At 34.7% G+C, this 20686-nt stretch overlaps 2 protein-coding genes across 3 annotated transcripts; both read left to right on the top strand.

Moving 5' to 3' along the window:
• The first annotated feature begins 9665 nt into the window (after positions 1 to 9665).
• LOC106401589 lies at positions 9666 to 11058 on the top strand. Of its 2 annotated transcripts, XM_048768831.1 has the most exons (4): positions 9666 to 9756; positions 10437 to 10529; positions 10617 to 10755; positions 10820 to 11058. In XM_048768831.1, exons 2-4 carry the CDS (start codon positions 10459 to 10461, stop codon positions 10928 to 10930), a joined length of 321 nt encoding a protein of 106 aa, XP_048624788.1. In that variant the 5' UTR covers positions 9666 to 9756; positions 10437 to 10458; the 3' UTR covers positions 10931 to 11058. The 2 variants fall into 2 exon arrangements, with proteins under 2 accessions (XP_048624788.1, XP_048624787.1); XM_048768830.1 differs by having other exon boundaries at positions 9671 to 10529.
• A 4026-nt stretch (positions 11059 to 15084) lies between these two features.
• On the top strand, positions 15085 to 18853 carry LOC106397956. The gene is made up of 4 exons (XM_048768060.1): positions 15085 to 15188; positions 17561 to 17666; positions 17717 to 18048; positions 18157 to 18853. Exons 1-4 carry the CDS (start codon positions 15085 to 15087, stop codon positions 18851 to 18853), a joined length of 1239 nt encoding a protein of 412 aa, XP_048624017.1.
• The last annotated feature ends 1833 nt before the right edge of the window (positions 18854 to 20686 follow it).

Consider the following 20686-nt stretch of genomic DNA (forward strand, 5'->3'; position numbering starts at 1 on the left):
CGTCAATGAAACGAACAGCCCTATTGATATGAATTTTTGAAGTTAACTAGGGGTATCTAAGTCCAAATCCGACCAAAAAATGATTTATGGTATAGGGATAATGTAGTTGTTTTGGCAATTTTTCTATATATAACGAAGCTCAAAATCGCAGCAAAATCGTAGCTTGGCGACATATTTGACACTATTCGAAACATAGGGTCCGATTGGTAATGGTTGTAGCTTTAAAATTTTTGCTGTAGAAAAAAATCTGTAGATTTTTTGCTGTGGCTTTAAATTTTATTGCTGTAGAATTTTATGAAAGCACTAAAAATTTGTTTTGGATATTTGGCTCTGCAGAGCACTTGTACAGCTGTAGGTTATTTCTAGAGCTGTGGCTTCAAAAAAAAATTTAAAGTTTGATTGCTCTGAATTTGATGCTTTAGAAATAAATAAGGCTGTGGACAGCACCTACAGCAACTACCAATCACCTCCATAGATACCAACATTGGTTGGGAAATGCTATGAGATAGTTTTCTTCTTTTTTTTTGGGTCAAAGCTATGAGAGTTGTGATATACACTGCTATTTCATTTCTAATTTGCAACGACCGTGATGTATAAATTACAATAGTCTAGTCTTTTTGTCATCGTATGATGATATGAATGAAGAATCTACTTTGCTATCTTCCGATGTTTCTCGAAAACTTATCCTTTGTTGTTGACGAATTAGAACTTTTTTATTTATAATAGAAGGTCGGCAAAAAGTAGCAAGCCTTTCCTTTTGCCCAATTGTGGCCGAAAGTTGAGTCTCGTGAGAGCATTATGGTAAATGATAATGTTACATAATAACAAGTTATTACTATATTGTATCCCATTAAGTCCATGACTGACTGTTCCTTTTTCTGTTAACAATATGTACGAAAATAAGAAATCAGGATCAACAGAACAACTCAAGAACAAGAGAAAGAGTTGTGAATCCAAAAAGTAAAAAAGTGAGAGAGTAAAGAAGGAGAAACTTAATTCCTTAACTTGTAAATTTTGGTTACAACATATATTTAAACTAATCTAGATCTGGACATAATAATAAATACAGACAACATGCAAGCTTCTTGAGTAAAGAGAAAATGCACAACTTCCAAAGTCATTTGCATGTCTCCAACGGTCGAATAGATACGTTTCTGTGGATGGGTGACAGTGGAGATAGCTTGATGGATGATCAAGCATGAATAGGTAGTTGTGGATGATTCTTCTTCTCAATACTCCCCATCAAGCTTGAGCATAAGAAAGTCATGAACACATCCCTCATTAAAACCTTAGTGTACAAAACCCAACGGGACAAAAATACACTAAGAAAAAAAAGTAGACGATTCATAACCAAGAGGATCATGATCTGGACAAGTCTATGAGTCTTAACCTTGGATGGATGGACTCACAAACTTTGGTGCTTGCTCCTTTGGTGAAGATGTCAGCAAGTTGATCTTTACTCCTTGTGTAGCAAGGCAATATGATTAGTTGCTCCACAGCTTGTCTCACCTTGTGACAATCCACCTCAATGTGCTTTGTCCTCTCATGAAATACTGAGTTTGATGTTACATGAATGGCCGCCTGATTATCACAATGCATTGTGATTGATCCAAATAAGTTCACTAGTGAGCTTCCTCATTGCTCTATACTCTGCTTCAGCACTTGAACATGAAACCACTTTTTGCTTGTTGCTCTTCCAAGTTACCAAGTTGCCTCCAATGAAAGTGCAATAGCCTGTTGTAGACCTCATGTTCACTCTATCACCAGCCCGATCTGCATCACAATATCCTACAATCTATGTGCTCTTGTTGCAGCCCATTCATACGCCTTTACCCGGAGCTTCTCTCAGATACCTCATGATCCTTTCCACCATATTCCAATAATGAACTTTAGGTGCTTGCATATGCTGGCTGACTTGATTCACAGCAAAGCAGATGTCTGGTCTTGTAATGGTTAGATAGATCATCTTCCCAACCATTCTCCTATAGAGTTTGAAGTCTCCAAATGGCTTATCTTCAATCTCCCCCTCACGCAAGACTTTGTATCCTTCTTCAAGAGGTGACTTAGATATTCTTTCTCCAAGCTTTCCTGCCTCATTTAAAAGATCAAGCGTGTACTTTCTTTGAGATAAGAAAAGCCCCTCTTTAGAGCGGCATATTTCTATCCCTAGAAAGTACTTTAGCTCACTCAAATCTTTAATATCAAAAGTAGACTTGAGAAAAGCTTTGGTTGAGATGATACCTTCCTTGTCACTTCCTGTGATGATAATATCATCTACATAAATCAAAATCACCACAATTCCTTGCTTGTTTGTGAGGGTGAAGAGTGTATGATCATCTTCAGATCTTACAAACCCTCTTTCATTGAGAGTTGTACTCTGCTTGTGATACTAAGCTCTTGGTGATTGCTTCAATCCGTAGATAGCCTTCTTCAATCTAAGGACGTTCCCTGGTTTCACAAAGTCTTCCATACCCGGAGGTGGCCTCATATAAACCCCATCCTCCAATTCTCCCTGAATAAAAGTATTCTTGACATTCATCTGCCATAAATCCCACTCCAAATTGACTGCTAAGGAGAGTAGAATTCTTATGGTGTGGAGCTTACCTACTGGTGCAAAAATTTCCAGATAGTCTTCTCCATAGACTTGAGTGTATCCTCTTGCAACTAGTCTTGTCTTCTTCCTCTCTGGTTTCCCATTAGCTAGATACTTGATATACTTGATGGTAAAGAGTAGGCGACTTGTTACTGCTTCCTTTGGGAAGCTCAGTTTCATACCAAGTATCATTCTTGATCATGGCACCGATTTCATCTCCAATTGACTCTCTTCACTCATCTATCTCCATTGCCTCTTCATAAGTTTTTGGAATATACTATTGATCCAGATTGCTGATGAAGACTACATGCTCTTGAGGATAACTTGCTAAAGAATAGGTTGCTTGGATAGGATGAGCAACGACATTGTTGTTAAAGTATACTTTGGTGTGCAGCCACTGAGAAGGTTTCTTCATCCTTGTACTTCTCCTTAATGGTTGAACTTCTTGTTGCATTCCTTCTTGATCATGGACAGCTGAATCGTGGATAGCTTCTTTTTAGATAGCTTCCTCGTGGACAATTTCTTCATGGACAGTTTCCTCGTGGATAAATTCTTCATGGATAGCCTCCTCATGGACAACATGTAAATTAGGTTGATTTCCCCCCTCATGATCAGGATGGACTGTTTCTACAACTGGTGCAGCTTCATCAACAGCTGAAGGTATAGTTTAAGTACTCGGAACCCCACTGGTTTGAGGCTGGCTGATGTCTAGGCTTTCCAAAATGATTCTCAAGTTGTTTGCCCTATCTGAAGGTCCCTGTGAGAGATCCTGAAGGATTTTCTAACTCTTCTCATCATAGTACCCCTTTGATTCCACAAACTTAACATCCCTTGAGACCATAACTCTTCTTGATTCAGGTATTTAGCACTTGTGCCCTTTCTGTGTGTGGGAATATCCTATGAACATGCATTTGACACTCTTGGCTTCCAGCTTGTTTCTCTGTTCTCCCGGTGTCAATACATAACACATACACCCAAACACACGCAAGGATCTAGTGGAGGTTTAATTTTGTTCAATACCTGAAAGGGAGAGACATCTTGGAGGACTTTGCTGGGAATTTTGTTGATCAGATAGCAAGCTGATACAACAGCATCTCCCCAAAACCTTTTTGGAACATTAGTACGAAACATCATGCTTCTTGCAACCTCAATAAGATGTCGATTCTTCCTTTCAGCAACTTCATTTTGTTGTGGTGTGTATGGACAATTTGTTTGATGGATAATTCCATGTTTTGCTAGGTGTTGTTTGAAAACATGGCTAGTGTATTCTCCACCATTATCAGATCTTGAAATTTTGATCTTGGCATTGAAATGGTTAGATACATAGCTCTGAAAGTTAATAAAAGCTTCAAAAACTATATATTTACTTTGAATCAGAGTGAGCCATGTATATTTTTATTTCTCATCTATGAATGTCACAAAATATTTATGGTTTTCTCTAGATGCACAAGGTGCTGTCCAAACATTAGAGTGAACTAGATCAAAACACTTCTCATAAATAGTCATAGATTTAGGAAAAACCGATTTGCAATGTTTACCAAGAATACAAGCCTCGCAAGTTTCATTTTTGAAAGACATATTAGGTAACATCAAGCTTAAAGCACGAGAATGAGGATGGCCTAGTCTAGCATGCCATAACACATCACTAGCTAAAACAGAAGCAGAATTAAAAGCACAAGATAAATAAAAAGCTTTGGTGTCTTCAAGCAAATAAAGCTCTTCATTGCTCACACCTTTTCCCAGCATCTTGATGGTCTTAATATCCTGAAAGTAAACATCATTAGGACTGAAAATAACATTGCAATTCAGATCAATAGTTGCTCTCTTAACAGATTATAAGTTAGATGTGAAAGTAGGCATATAAAAAGCTTGAGACTCCTTATCAAATAGTTTCTGATTTCCTACTCTCTCAATGGATATTTTATTTCCATTTGCAATCACTACACTTTGTAGAGCAGTTTTAACATCACTAATCAGTTTAGCATCTCTAATCATATGATGAGAAGCTCCTGAATCAATGATTAAAGGCCTAGCAGTGTGAGATGCATTATGAATAGAGTTTAGAGCATTGATACTGATGTTACCAGAGTTTGCTTTGAGAGCCTTGATAAGGGCTTCAATGTCTGAATTGCGGATGAAGGCATCACCATTAGGAATCTGAGAGGTAGCCCCCACATAATGAGAAGTAGACACCATAGCCTTTCCAGCCTCATGGTTGTGCACAGCTTCATGAGCTCTAGTTTGGCTGAACTTTGATGTTGAAGGTGGCATGGGGTGAGGATGAAGGACCCAACAGTTGTTCTTGGAGTGTCCTTGTTTCTTGCAATGTTCACAAGTCACACACCTATCACCCCCTTGTTTGTACCACTACAGGAAATGTGGGTATTAATAGCATCAAATTATAGCGTTTAAGACAGTTCTGCTATTATATACCAACACTTGCTTTTTTTTATAGCGTTTGTTAATTTAAAATGCTATATTTGTTATCGCGGGAAAATAAAAAAATTTAGCCGCCTAAATTTACTAAGGGTAGGCGTCTTACCGTTGCAGATCCAAAATTAAACGCTATCATAAATGTAAAATATCTCCATTTTTAGTCAAAATACTTTAAGTTGATATTTGACCAGGCTTTATTTACATCCCAATTTAACTCTTTCTCATAAACGAAACCCTCTTTGTCTTCATTGTTTCTCAGAAAATACAAATAGTTCTCTTGAATCGAAGCTTCAATAAGGTTAGCTTCATTCTCTACTTCATGTCATTTTTTTTGTAATGTGAACCAGTTTTGAGAGATAACTATGCACACAGGCTGCAAAGGTGGAGTTGGGACAAGTAGGTTTTTGAGAAGCAGTGTTGGGAATAAGTCTGGCCAGAAGACAATGATCATGGTTTGTTCTCTCATCTTCCATATCTCAATTCGAATCCTTTTCCAAGTCTTAGAAACACCAAAGTCTCTGTCTTTGCTCTGTTCTTGGCTAAAGATTTATTTTTTTGCCCTTTTCTTGGCTAAAGTTTGACTTTTTCCCTAATCTTGTTTCACCTCTATGCTCTATGTTACAACTTTAAGTGCGAAGGTTTGCCTTCTCGAAGCCAATCAGAGAGAGAGAGAGGAGACAGAGAGAATAGAGAAGAGATGGAGTTCGGCCGGTCAGTCTCTCTTTGCAATGAACCTCGCCGGTCAAGTTCTCTCTCTCTGATTTTGTTCTCATGTGTTGCTTACATGATTTGGGTTCTTCTCAAATTGCTAACGTGACTCTATACGTTTTGCTTTGTAATGTATCTAATTTTACCATCCTAGTGTGAAACATTTTCTTATGAATTTTGTCTCTGTGTTTGCAAAAAAAGTGTTTTTTATTTGTCTATGAAGTATATAGAGAGAGTCCATATGCCTAAGAAATTGTGGAGAGGGTGAAGCTGCCTAGAAACTACGAGAAAGCCCTTGAAACCATTGACAAGCACTTGGTAAGTGAGCTCACCGTGTCATATATTGATGCAACAAGAGTGGAGGTTTTATTCTGTTTCTTTTGGTTGTGTGTGTGGTAGTTGTATTAGCCTAAGTTATTACAGCACAAGATCAAACAAAGAGACTGACTAAAATGACTCAGATGTGTATTCAGATGAGGAAACTTGCTCTTAAGACAAGATTGGTCTTCTTTCAGAAGCTGTTTGGTACTAGTTACTATTATTCTGTTGGGTCTGAATGTTTGGTGGTCTTGGTTTTGTTAACAGGGAGAAGATAACGACTACACCTAGGAGGGATATCACGAGAGAATCAAGAAGAGAGGAGAAGGCTGTTAAAGCAGCGGTTCTTGGATAAGGTCACACCACTGATCATGTGACTTCTGGTTTCAGCGACGAGTCGGAGATAGAGCGGCATTGAGACATGTCCAAGGCGGAGTGAGAAGCAGAACATGAGGCAGAGGAGCTCGTGAAGATTTAAATGGAGAAGTTCATTATTGAGGATGATGGTCCATAGGAGCTGACCCGAGTTTTGATATTGAAGAAGATGAGAAGCTGGTTGGACAAGATGAGATGGGAGCAAAGATTAGAGTTTGAGATTGAATGTTAATGTATGCAGCTCTTGAGAAGTTGAATGTAGAGTTAGCCATAAAAAAATGTACTTAGAAATATTTACTGGTTATCTCAAATCCTTATATGTTTTGGATCTTTAATGAAAAACATATGGTATTTTATTATTTATTTTTATTTTATTAGAGTACAAACTCCAAAGGCTAAAGGTTTAATCTTTTAAATTTTTATCCTCAAATTTCATTATAAATCTCAAACCCCAAAAGATTGATATTTATAAATATTATGTTAAAAAAAAATTTTATCATTTATATTTAAAAAGTACCTAACTAAATAAACTTTAGATATATATAAAACCATAGGGTTTAAACCCCTAAACATAAACTTTTAAAACTTCTATGTCAAAAAAAAAACTTTTAAAACTTCAATCTTAAACTTATACTCAAAATTTAATCATTTAAAAAATGTAATCTCAGATTTATATTTTGAACCTCAAACACTAAATCTTAAATCTACACCATAAATCTCATACCTTAAACCCCAAACTTAAACCCCAAACTTAAACCCTACATACTAAGGTGATGATTGTTTCTATTAGTTTTTAGTTTTAGTTTTTGGTTTTAGTTTTTAGTTTTTGGTTTTAGATTTTGGTTTTAGATTTTTAACTTTTAGATTTTGGTTTTTGATTTTCAGCTTTTGGTTTTAGTTTTTAGTTTTTAGATTTTGGTTTTGCTGTATCCTTAGCTTTTTTATATAAAATAAGCAATATATTATTTTAAAATAATAAAAAGTAGCAATAAATAAGAAATATGTTGAAACTATTTACATTATTACATAAAATATTTTTTTTGTTTTTTAGAACTTGAATGGCTATTTTAAAATTAATATTATATATTTTATTAATAAAATATTTTATGTTTTATAATTTTTAGTTGTTGTTTAGTGTGTATAATAATTATTAAAATTATTCAATAATTTAATTTATAGAAATTAATAACTAATTGGTTCTATATTTATTTACATATATGAAACACAAATATATTATTTTATATTGATGTTTAAATGATAAAAAATTGTATGGGAATTTTATCTTTATGAAAATATTATTTATTTTATTATTAATTAATTAAAATATAGTGTTTTATAAAAAAATCGTTTTTATATTGAAAACCCACAAAAGTTGATTTTTGGTTTTTCTTCACAAATTGATTGAAATTTGAAAAACTAGTTTCCCTAAATTTTAGGGAATCTATTTCTTAAAAAACTTGATTGGCAAGTGAAATGGTTTTTACAAAAACAAAAACTAAAAGCTAAAACTTGATTGGATAAAAATTGTTTTTACAAAAACAAAAAACTAAAGCAAAAACCACAAACTATCAACCTCTAAGTCGTAAATCTAATATTTTCAAACTTATAATATAAATTTTAAAACTTAAACTCCAAGTCTATTCTAAAAAATCAAACCATATACATAACTCTAAATCTAAACCCAACACACTATATTCCAAACCCTAAACTCACTAATCATAATATATTCCAAACCCTAAACTCACTAATCATTTTGTTAAAATCTTACATCACTATCACTAGTTTTACTTAATTTAAAATTGCTTATACAAAGTGAAATCTAATCATTTTGTTAACCTTGTATCATTATTTTTATAAATGTAAATGTATAACTCAATTGCTTAACAAAATAAAAGTTTTAGTTAATCTTCTAAATATAGAACCATTTAACATTTTAAACCATTTATCTTAACCCTAAATCTAAAATTTAACACTATTTATCTTAACCCCATATACTATTTTCAAACATTTAATATCATTTATACATAAATTTTAAATTATGATATCAAATTATTCAAAATTTCAATAATTTTATAAAAATTATAAATACAAAAAAGACAATTTATATTGTTTTTTGTTTGAGCCATTGATTCATTCAAAATCAAAGGCCCAAAATCAATCTTTTACCTATCCTCACATTTTTTTCTATTGGTTTGGCACGGATCACCATTTGCACCCTCGGATAATATTGAATCAAAGATTGAGATTAATTATTTTAAAAAAATATATTTTCTGAGATCTGAACAGATCTCGCGTTTTTGAAGAGAGAGAGAGAGACAGAGAGTGAGGCGATTGGGTAAGCGACGCACATCATCTTCTCTATCGATGATTATGACCGACTCCTTCTGCCCAGCCCCCGCTCCGGTGCCGTCACGGGAATCTGTATCTTCACCAGCGCATACCACGGTGGACAGGATGACTCAAAGCCATAGAGAGAGAGGGAGAGAGAGAGAGAGAGAGGAGACCGAGAGAATAGAGAATAGATGGGGTCCTCTCTTTGCAATGAACCTCGCCAGTCAAGCTCTCTCTCTCTCTCTCTCTCTCTCTTATTTTGTTTTGATTTTGGTACAGAAAGGTGGGTCGTGAGCAACCGGAAATTATATCTTTAGCGCAACTTCATTACAATGTTTTCAACATGAATATGTAAGAAATAATTAACTATTATTATAAATAAAAAACAAATGAAAAAATTAAAATAATAATATTTTTAATTAGAATTTATCTTTAGATAACTATGCTGACATGTTTGAAAATTATAGTATTGACGGCACAATGTGTAGAATAATATTCCCTAATGCGTTGAAGTTACAAAAAAATATCTCGTTAGCGTTCACATTGCGACAGCACAACTGATATGACGTAAGCACATACTCATTGGCTCCTACGTGGCTGCTCTACAAGCGTCCACGTGTACCACCGATCCTCCAACCACTGACATGGAGAAAGAAGCTGCTGAATAACAAATAAAAATAAATATATAATTTTACGAGAAAAGAATGTGCTAGCTATATAAGTAAGAATCAATCATCGATCGATATCTCTGATTTCATTGAAACTCGATTCTTTTTCAGCTCTCATCAACGAATCGAATTCCTTCGCTTCCATTAACTAAAATTTCGAGATGGCGGCTGCTACTTCCTCCTCCCCAAAATCCGTCCATGATTTCACAGTCAAGGTTCGAAATCTCTCCCGACGGATTGATTGAAAGTTGTTTTTCAGTCGCTGTCTGCTAGGAGGCTCTCGTCACTGCCAACACCTCACTCTCATTTTCGTGTCAGAGCAACTCGGTAAAGGGAGTGCTCTTCATCTTTCTCTCTGATTTTTGTTTGGTCTTTCCATATTCTGCTGAGATTTGATCGTTCTGTTGTTTGTGGTGTTGAAATCTGATAAAATAGAGTTCTTTGATCACAATTTTGAGTTTTAGACTTTTCATATTCTCGCAGAGAAATCAGATATGTGTTTGCTTTTGTAGAATCTGTGTTAGCTGTTTCTGTTTGGGTTTGAGAAGAGTGACTAATCTGTTTTCTGTTTATGATTGATCTTATTTCAATTGATACTGTTAAGTTTAAGACAATTTCGAAATTAACCTGAGCTACTTAGGATCTGAGTTTTGATTTGATCAGTTTCTGACACTGTAAAAGTTTCCTCAAAACTGTTATGTTTTAAAAATAAAAAACCTGCAATGATTATGTGCTGTGTTTATTTCTGAGTGTCTGGCTGGTTTGATTGTTTTGTCTCTGAAGTTAAATCATTTATAAGAGCATTAGGATGTGTTTTTGGATTTGGAAAAAGTTTTCAATTTTGATTAAGAAAAGCTATGTGAGTTTCTTGCTTTGCTCCTAGCTTTGTGTTCTTAATTAAGATTTCATTGCAATATGATGCGTAATGTCCATTAATCACTGTCAAGTTCTGTCTTTCATACTCTTAGTTTAGTTATGATCTTCTTTTGTTTTGATATTTTCTGCAGGTAACCTTGTGAGCTCACGACAATGGTGTTCACAGATGCTGTAGGTCCTCTTCTTGGGGAGATTACTTGTGGAACTTTACTGCAAAAGTTGAGGTTAATCTCTCAACCATCTCTTTTTTTTTACTGAAGTTGCCGGGCTTTTATTAGTTCTTGTGTGGCGTGAAAATTTTTTTACAACAGGAAATCTTGGATGAAGTTGGTGAGAGCGATGAGCAAGAGTGTCTTGTTTACAAGAGAAAGGTTGAACAGGCTGCCAAGTCTCGAGCCAAGCTTCTTCAGACCTTGTCTGATGCTAATGCTGAACTTTCCAGAAAGAGAGGTACAAAAACTTTAGCTGTGACATCTCAAGCAATGGAGATGATGTGTAGCTAACGTGTTGGTAGAGTGACAGGCTGCACAAGGTTCTTGAGTTTGTGAGCACAGTTCATGATCTGTGTGAAGATGAGGTTAATTCAGAGGATGAATATGAAGAAAACACTGATCAGTGGACATGAGGATATTTTGTTGTTGGTGTTATGATCATGGGGAAATTTATGTTGTTGGTGTTTGTTGAACTTGATATGTTTGGATGGAAGTAGATTTGTAAACTTTTCATGTTTAATGTAAAATTTGCAATTTCATTTTTGCTTTTCTAAATTAAATGGCGTTTATAAAATTAAATGGAATCACAAAAGCTATAATTAAAAAAGCCAAATCTGTAAAATGGATGACAAACTGCAATAGTAAAAATCAAATTAATTGGTTTAATAACATTTGTATCACGTTATTATAAATATTAACAATTGCAAAGAAATTAATGCTATCGTTGTATATTTAACTATAGCATACTAACGATCCGCTATCAAAAGTGTCAGACCTATTATAACAGGCGATGTCAGAGCGTTTTAGGGAACGCTATTATATCAAACTAATAGCGTTTAGCGCCAGCTATTAATACCCACATTTCTTGTAGTGTACGCAACTTTGTTTGTTGCAGCAGTCTCCACCTTCTCAGCTTTGCTTGCCATAGACAGCTCTCCTTTTCCTCCAAACAATCCATCTGAGCCAAGTTCCTTTTGTAGTTGAGAACAAACATCATCCATGCTTGGAAGCTCCTTAGCTCTCAGGATATGTTTGATAACATCATTGAAGGTTGGATTGAGTGTGAGAAGTAACCCAAAGACCTTGTCTTGATCACACCTTTCATTGAGGATGTTTGGATCAGTGGTGCTTGGCCTTAGCATTTCAAGCTCAGACCATAGTTGACTGAACTTCCCAAGGTGCTTGGTAAAGTTCATATCTTCTTGCTGTAAGTTGTTGATTGCCTTCTTCACTTCAAAAATTATGGTAAGGTTTAAAGTGTTGTCATACACCTTGTGTAAGGTATCCCACAATTCCTTTGCGTTTTCACAGTGAGAATATGCCTCCATAATAGAAGAGTCAAGCGAGCTTTGTAAAACAGACAGCACCATAAGGTCCTCCTGACTCCATTTGCCTTCATCTATTACTATAATATCCTTTCCATCTTCTCCTTGAGTGGTTTGTCTTGGTGCTCCACTTGAAGTGATGTGCTCCCATAGACCTCTTCGACCAAGAGCTGTCTTGGTCAATCTTGACCAGAGTAGATAGTTTAATCCTTTAAGAACAATTGGAATGTTGATAGGTCTGTGTTGCTCCATTTTGAACCAAGTGAGGAAAATAGTGAAATGAGTAAGAGATTTGCGAAAGTAGAAAGATGTTTTAGAAGCTTAGAAGCTCTGATACCATGTAAGAAAATAAGAAATCAGGATGAACAGCTCAAGAACAAGAGAGAGAGAAAGAGAGAGAGAGAGAGAGAGAGAGAGAGAGAGAGAGAGAGAGAGAGAGTTGTGAATCCAGAAAGTAAAAGAGAGAGAGAGTAAAGAAGGAAAAACTTAATTCTTTAACTTGTAAATTTTAGTTACAACACATATTTAAACTAATCTAGATCTGGACATAATAATAAATACAGACAACATGCAAGCTTCTTGAGTAAAGGGAGAAGGCACAACTTCCAAAGTCATTTGCATGTCTCCAACGGTCGAATGGATACGTTTCCGTGAATTGGTGACAGTGGAGATAGCTTGCTGGATGATCAAGCATGGATAGGTAGCTGTGGATGATTCTTCTTCTCAATACAATACCCATTCATTCTCAGATGGAGTAAGTTTCATGTGACTGTATAAACCATTAACACACTAGTCGAGCTTGTAAATCATAATATATAGTGCTAAGAAGCGAAGTGATTTATTGGTTTCCCATGAAGAAAAAAGTCTACTGACTAGAAGATGATATTAATATAAACATATTCTTTTGCAACGTGATAAATAATTTGACTCACACAATAGATAATTTGGTGATATTTTCATTTTGTCACGTGACGATAGTATAACCCGGTAAAACTCTCAGGGTCTCAGCTATTTAAAAATAACTATAAAATGTGGAAGTTTCCTATCTTATTTTTTACTGGATATTCCTCTAGCAGTTCAAATGGAGGATTTCCCTGAGAGTTGGAATGACATGCAGAATAAATGCAGGAGAACATGCAGGATAACTAACATGCAGATTATACTGTAATTGTTTGCCATTCAACAATTAAATACATATGCAGTTCAAACTGCATGCAGATTACTAATGCAAAGGAATTTACTGATCTGCAAAAACTAAGAAAAAATGTTGGGATTTATGCAGATAATCTTTTTTTTACTTCAATAAAAATCATGCATAGTATTTACATTGATATAAAAGCATATATACTATAGATCATATTATTTTTGTACTTGATAATAAGTAATATACTTTAGAAAATTAATACTTATTTATAAATCGTTATTTTATTAAACTTAGTATAATATTTGGTAATTTAAAATTTATTATCAGTATTTAAGAACTTGTATTTCCAGTTTAGATATTTCATTTTTATTGTTTTTATTTTTAAGTATTTAAAAAAATATGATAATTTAGTAAGTTTCTTTATCAAATAAATTTACATTTTTTTGTACAGTCTTGTTTATATGATTAGAAATCAGATTTATTAAAACATAAATATATACTTCTTATTCTAACTTTTACATTTGCTTTGTATAGTCTTGTTTATATGATTAGAAATCAGATATATAAGAACATAAATATATATATTTCTTATTCTAACTTTTAAGTATAATATTTTCTATTTTGTTTAACTACTAAATAAAAATAAGAAAATAACAATATCAAAAAAATATTAAATAAATATATTTAGCACAAATATTTACCAATAAAACTATGTTTTAATTAATTTGATGAATATCAGATAAACAAAATAACATTTTTAATTTTAAAACAAAGTCGGTTGGATCGGTCTATATACCGAAACCATATCCATATACTGCGGTTTCTTAAAAGTTACATATATTTGGTTTTTGTATTTATATTTTTTTTATAATTTAGTTGCAGTATACATGTTATTTTGCATCATAGTAAAATATATGATCAATAAAAATCTTGTATTATATATTAAAAAAGTAATTAATTTTTTATATAAATTAGTTTAATAAATTTATTCATATACTTTCATATTTGATAATTCATATTTAACTGCACATAATTATAAATTTTATTCATAATTACTTAATATCAATGAAATAACATATATAAAACTTGACAATGTCAGTTTTATAGTTGAACCAAATGGTAAGAAAAAACAAAAAAATCAAATAAAGATACAAAAAATAAGAACAAAACAAAAATACTTTTTGTTATTTTTGTCAACATGATATTTATTGCTTATATATATTAAGTTTTATTTTTGTTTAGATGTTTAATTTCATGAAAAAAATCAAATATTTAATTAAATACAATAATTTATTATATTAGATTGATTTGCATTTGTTCTGCTTGATCTGCATGATCTGCATTTGTTCTGGTTAATCTGCACGATCTGCATTTTTTCTGTTTGATATGCATTTTTGTTTGATCTGCATTTTTTGATCTGTGTTACCTATTCGAAGCCTGAATATAGTCCGAAGAGTAGTTTAAGATATTCTCTATATAAATATCCTATTTTATTATATAAATGATAATACAAAGGTCGATGATGAAGGATGACAAATAATTAGAATAAACAAAATTAGTTTTTTCTCTCAGCTCTGTTCCCTCTCTAAAAATCTTACACAGAGGAGAGAAAAAGATTTGGGTTTGGTTCGCCGGATCTTCTCCGGCCTAGTTGTTTCCGTTCATCGGGCTGTCGACTCTGGGAAGAAGAAATTTCTCCAGTTCTTCTTCGCCGACTTTTGTTTCCGGGAAGCGTTTGCTTCGCTTTCTCCTGGTCCTTTTCCCGGTTATGTCCGATCAAGGCCTTATGTGCTTCTTTTGCTCAATTGACTCTCGAATCTCGCAGTTGTGATTCGATTGATGTCGATTTGACTACCCTTGTAGTGGTTTTGATCTTATCGTTTTGGTTCCATAACTTGAATCTGTTTGAAGGCCGTTCGGATTCCTCGATTGGTTCGGCTATGGATTGATGAAAGCTCACCGTCGTAGGGTTTCAAGCGGTGAAGGAGGATGAGTTGGATGCGGTTCTTAATTTGTTTAGTGGTAGTTTCGATGGCTCTAGAGGAGATCTCGAGATAGTCTCGATGAAGCTTTCCGTTGAAGAGTCCAGGCGAAACAGATGGGTGAGATGGTCTCAGACTCCGGCGTGTTCCGGCGAAACTATAGGTGGTTTCGTCTTCGCCGGCGATGTCTTCTCGGTGTCGGTCACAGTGATGTGACCAGGTAACGCGTGTCTCTGGAAGGGGTGGGTTTCAACACATGGGCGTCCATGCGCGTTTCAGGACGCGTGGCGATGGATGGCGCCGATCGTTTAACGGGTTGGGCTTGGCCCAATGTTTTTTCTTTAGTTTGGCCTTTTGTTTTGGACTTTATGAATGTAGGTAAGCTCTCTTTGGATTTAGTCCCTTAATAAAATAATAGATGGCAAAAAAAAACTAATTAGAATAAATAACTGAAGTTTAAAATGAATTAAAAAATAAGAATCAAAATTAGTGGATTTGTTAAGTTTTCTGACAAGTTATCGCTTTGATGACTAACTGATAATAATAATAAATAGTCTAATACACGACCTTCCAACTCTCACACGTGCCCAAAATCAGAAGATGCTTACACGTATCGGATTCTTTGCTAGACTGGCAAAGACAGATCACCAACTTTCCTTTGATGGAAAGTTTTGCCATTTTAAATTGATGAATTTTAAATATTTGCTTCGCTGAATCTCTCATAATAGCAAGTTTTTGATGGAATCGTGATGTGAATGATTAGGTCAACGTTCAATGTACAGTTAAAAATAAGTTGATCATCACTATATTAGAGTCAGCATTTAGTCTCATTATTAATTAAATGCATAAAAATGTGGTATTAATTAAGGCAAATCTCAAAAATAGCACATTTCTAAGTTTATATCACAAAAATAGCACTCCAAAACTAAAATGACCAAAATAGCACATTTCTAAGTTTATCCTTTGAAAATTTTAATTTTTTTATTTTTCAAAATTTGAAATCTTAACTCCAAAACCTCATTTCTCAACTCTAAACCCTAAACTCTAAACCCTAAACCCTAAACTCTAAACCCTAAACCCTAAACCCTAAACCCTAAACTCTAAACCCTAAACCCTAAACCCTAAATCGTAAACCCCACCCTTTAACTCTAAACCCTAAATTTGTGACTTTTGATAAAACATTAAGTGCTATTTTTGTGACTTTTGACCTTGAGTACTAGTTTGGGAACAAAAACTTGATTTAGTGTTATTTTTGTCTTTTTCTCTATTAATTACTTGTTTATGTTTAATGCGGTACTAGAGCTGGCTCACCTAAATTAGGTGTCGCCATTGGCCCATTTCAATCCATACGGTCATACAACATCTATGTACCATCAATAACTCAACTCTGCAAATAAACCTGTGAACTATACTGTTGAACTTAGATTAGGTTTACGAGATTTTGTTAATAAAATATTAACTGAAAAGAGGGAGAAAAATTAGTCCGGCCGAAAACAAAATTAAATGGAAAACGAATAAAAATTCTAAAAATAAAAGCCGAAGAGTTCATAATGATTTATCTCTTAGGTTTTGTCCAAAGTAGTGGATAAATTTCTTTAACAACATGTTCTCTTATTTAGTTAATTTTTCTTACTTTTAAGTTGGCTAGATCTTTTTTTTCTTTCTTGGAATTTCTTTTTTAAATCACCTTTTTAGACGAATTGACATGTAATTGTTCAGTATTCAGTGGATTCATCATCATCTCTTTTTTTTTTGTGAGATGAGTAGACTATTATTGGATAATTCCAAATTCGTGAAAACTTAACATATTATTAGATGTTTAATATGTTAATATAAATATAATAAGGAAACCTTAAAATAGAAAAATAAAATTTTTTATTTAGGTTATGTTTGTGTTTTCCATATCTCAAATGTTAAAGAGAATTATTTTTCATATAAATAGAGATATAATGGATATGTGTTCCATAAGATTTAGATAAGAGTTCTAAGAGAAATATTGAGAGCTTTAATTTTGAGTAGTTTCTAAAGCAATAAAGAAAAGTTGTTCTTTATAATTCTTTTGTTTCTAGAGATCTCTAAGATTTGAATTGGTATCAGAGTCTCAGGTTGGAGACTCGATCTAAGTTTAAGTTCTATCTTAAGATCATGGTGCTTGTGAACAAGAGATTGGGTAAACAAGATAGCGGACGTGACTAGGGCTCCACGCACGAAGGACCTTGGATCTGCATCCATCCAATATCCGATGTTGACATCGAACTACACATTTTGGTCGATGAGGATGAACATAGTCGGGCTTGTTGGTATGCTTTCGAAACATTTGAATGGGGCCCCCTTTTTAAAAAAAATTATTTGAATATATAGGTGTATTTATATTATTAAATAGTGTTAAATATATAAAGTAAGAAATAGTTTATATAATAATAAAATTGTTAATGTATCTATGTTATATAATATGTACAAGTTTAATAATATAATTAAAATAAAATATTTTAGTAAACTTCAAACTTTATATTTTAAAGAAATTTACATTAATTTTTACTAAAAATCACTAAAAAATATCTTTAATTTTAAATTAAAAAGAAATTTGAATAGGGCCCCCACACCTCTAGGACAGGCTGTGAGGATGAAGGTTCTACTTCGTGTTCATGCAGTGTGGGACACGATCGAACCCGGTTCAGATGATCAAAAGAAGAACGATGTTACGATAGCTCTTTTGTTTCAATATGTCCAGAGACTTTGATTCTCCAGGTGGGAGAACAAACCACATCAAAAGAGATCTTGAACGCCATCAAGTCACGACACCTAGGAGCTGATCGTGTAAGGAAGGTTCAGATGTTGATGACGGAGTTTGATAGGTTAAAGATGGACGATAACGATACGGTCGATGACTTCACGGGGAAGATATCGGGCCTATCATCCAAAGCAGCCTCGTTGGGAGAGAACATAGAAGAATCCAAGATGGTTAAGAAGTTCTTGAAGGATCTTATGAGACATAAGTACATCCAGATCGTAGCATCAATTGAGCAAGTCCTAGACCTCAACTCGACGGGTTTTGAGGATATAGTTGGAAGGCTTAAGGCGTACGAGGAGTGTATAGGAAAAAAAACTCAGAAAGAAGACCAAGAGAAGCTGATGTTTTCGAACAATTAAGAGCATAGTCAGATTGGCTATGAAAATTCCCGTGGTAGAGGAAGAGGACATAACGGTAGAGGCAGAGGTCGAGGTAGGTTACACAACCAAAACTATGCGACACACATCGAAGATAACAACTCGAAGAAGAATCTTTCAAAGCTGATATGTTGGAGATGTGACAAGCATGGTCACTACGCAACTGTCTGTCCTGAGAAGACAGAAAAGAACCAAGAAACCAACCTAAACGAGACAGAAGAGACCGATGCACTATATGTACACGAGGTGGTGTTCTTGAACAAAGATAAGGTGATTCCGAAGAATCTTGATATCGACAAAGGCAATGCAAGTGTCTGGTATTTGGATAATGGAGCGAGTAATCACATGGCGGGAAACAAGAAGTTCTTTTCGAGTTTGAATCTCAACACCAAAGGGAATGTGAAGTTTGGTGATGGATCGTGTGTCGACATTGTAGGAAAGGGTGTGGTTACCTCTGTGTACAAGACTGTAGAGAAGAAGACACTCAAAGACATATACTACATACCCGACCTGAAGTACAGCATATTGAGTCTTGGGCAAGCAAGAGAAAATGGATGTGAGGTTAACATGAAAGATGTCTACTTAACGCTCACAGATTTGCATGGAAGGTTGCTAATTCATGTCACAATATCTCCAAACCATCTCTACAAGACCCCTATGGAGATAAGCTACCCGGAGTGTTTACATGTAAGGGATGAAGATGCTACATGGAGGTGACATGCTCGACTAGGACATATAAGCTATGGAGTGATGAACAACGTGGTAAGGAAGGAGATGGTCGTAGGAATGTCGTGTGTAACACACAAAGAAAACGTGTGTGACGCATGTCTCGCAGAGAAGCAGATCAGACATTCATTCCTGACCAAGGCCATGTTTCGTGCGACAAAGCCATTAGTGTTATTGCATAGATATTTTTGTGGACCAATCACACCACCAACACCAGCAAATAATAAGTATGTCTTTGTCTTGATCGATGACTTCTCTAGGTATATATGGGTTATGCTATTGAAGGAGAAGAGTGAGGTATTCGATCGATTCAAAAGGTTTAAAGAGACTTTAGAGAAGAAGACCGGGTCAACCATCAAAACCTTTCGCACCGATAAGGAGGAAAGTTTACCTCAGATGAGCTCAATCTTTTTTGTGAAGAAAATTGGGTTGAAGCTATGGCAGCCGAGTTGAAATATATCACAAGAAACAAGATATGGTAGCTTGTAGATAGACCCGACTGGCTCTGGGAAGAAAGGAGAAGAGGATCGAGTTTTTGTGTTACACAAGACGTTGTATGTGTTACGCCAAACACCCAGGGCATGGAATGTGAAACTCGACCAGGTTCTCAAGAAGATGAGATTTAAGAAGTGTATGAAGGAACCATCAGTGTACCGCAAGACTGAAGGAGGAGACATCTTGATCATAGCCATCTACGTTGATGATCTAATTGTGACAGAAACTTCGCTTAAGGTGATTAAGCAATTGAAGGAGGAGATGTCTAAGAAGTTCTAGATGTCTGATCTAGGTAAGCTAACGTACTACCTTGGCATAGAGGTGATTCAAGGTGCAGACGGAATCAGAATAAAAAAAGAGAGGTATGCTCAAGGAATCATGTGTGACACAAAGATGGAAGCGTGTAACGCAACTCAAATTCCAATGGAAGCAAATTTGAAGATCTCAAATATTGAAGAAGAAGCAGAGGTAAATGCGTCGGGTGTTGAGCAGAAGGCCGGCATCCTTACCAGAGCTCACATACGCAAGATGGCGGACGTGGTCAGAGTTATCGTTGCAGTGAGCTTCAGTCTAAGAAGAGGTTATCGCAACTTAAGTGAAGAGGTCAGGAGAAGGTTCTACAAGAACTGGGTCAATTCTAAGAAGAGGTGGTATGGAAGCGAGGAGAGCATCCAGTCTAACCTTGAGAAAGATGTGATTCCAATGGGTGGATTCACACCATGGTGTGGTGAAGAAGGATTACTTGATGATTAAGTTCAAGTAAATAAGAAGCTTAATCGGCGTTCAAGAAATTGATCTCCCTAATTCAAGTTGAAATTAAGGGGTGAATGCTGAATAATTCCAAGCTTGTGCAAACTTAACATAATATTAGATGTTTAATATGTTAAGATAAACATAATAAGAAAACCTAGAAATAGAAAAAAGAAGTTTTCTATTTAGATTAGGTTTGTGTTTTACATATTCCACATGTTAAAGGAAATTATCTTTCATATAAATAGATATCTAATGGAGAGGTGTTCCATAAGATTGAGATAAGAGTTCTAAGAGAAATATTGAGAGCTTTAGTTTTAAATAGTTTCTAAAGCAATAAAGAAAAATTGTTCTTTATAATTCTTTTGTTTCTAGAGATCTCTGAGAACTGAAATATCTCCCCCTATGTAAATAATTAAAACATGTCATGGATAATAGTAGGGCTGAGACTTTTAATCGGAACCGTTTACCCGAACCGGATCCGACCCGAAATAGACCGGTTTGGTTCGGTTTCGGATATGGTCATATTATCAGATGGGTCATTGCTTCTAATACCCATGGGTATCGGATCGGTTCCGG

This window comes from Brassica napus, chromosome C9 (assembly GCF_020379485.1).
Source record: "Brassica napus cultivar Da-Ae chromosome C9, Da-Ae, whole genome shotgun sequence".
Taxonomy (NCBI): domain Eukaryota; kingdom Viridiplantae; phylum Streptophyta; class Magnoliopsida; order Brassicales; family Brassicaceae; genus Brassica; species Brassica napus.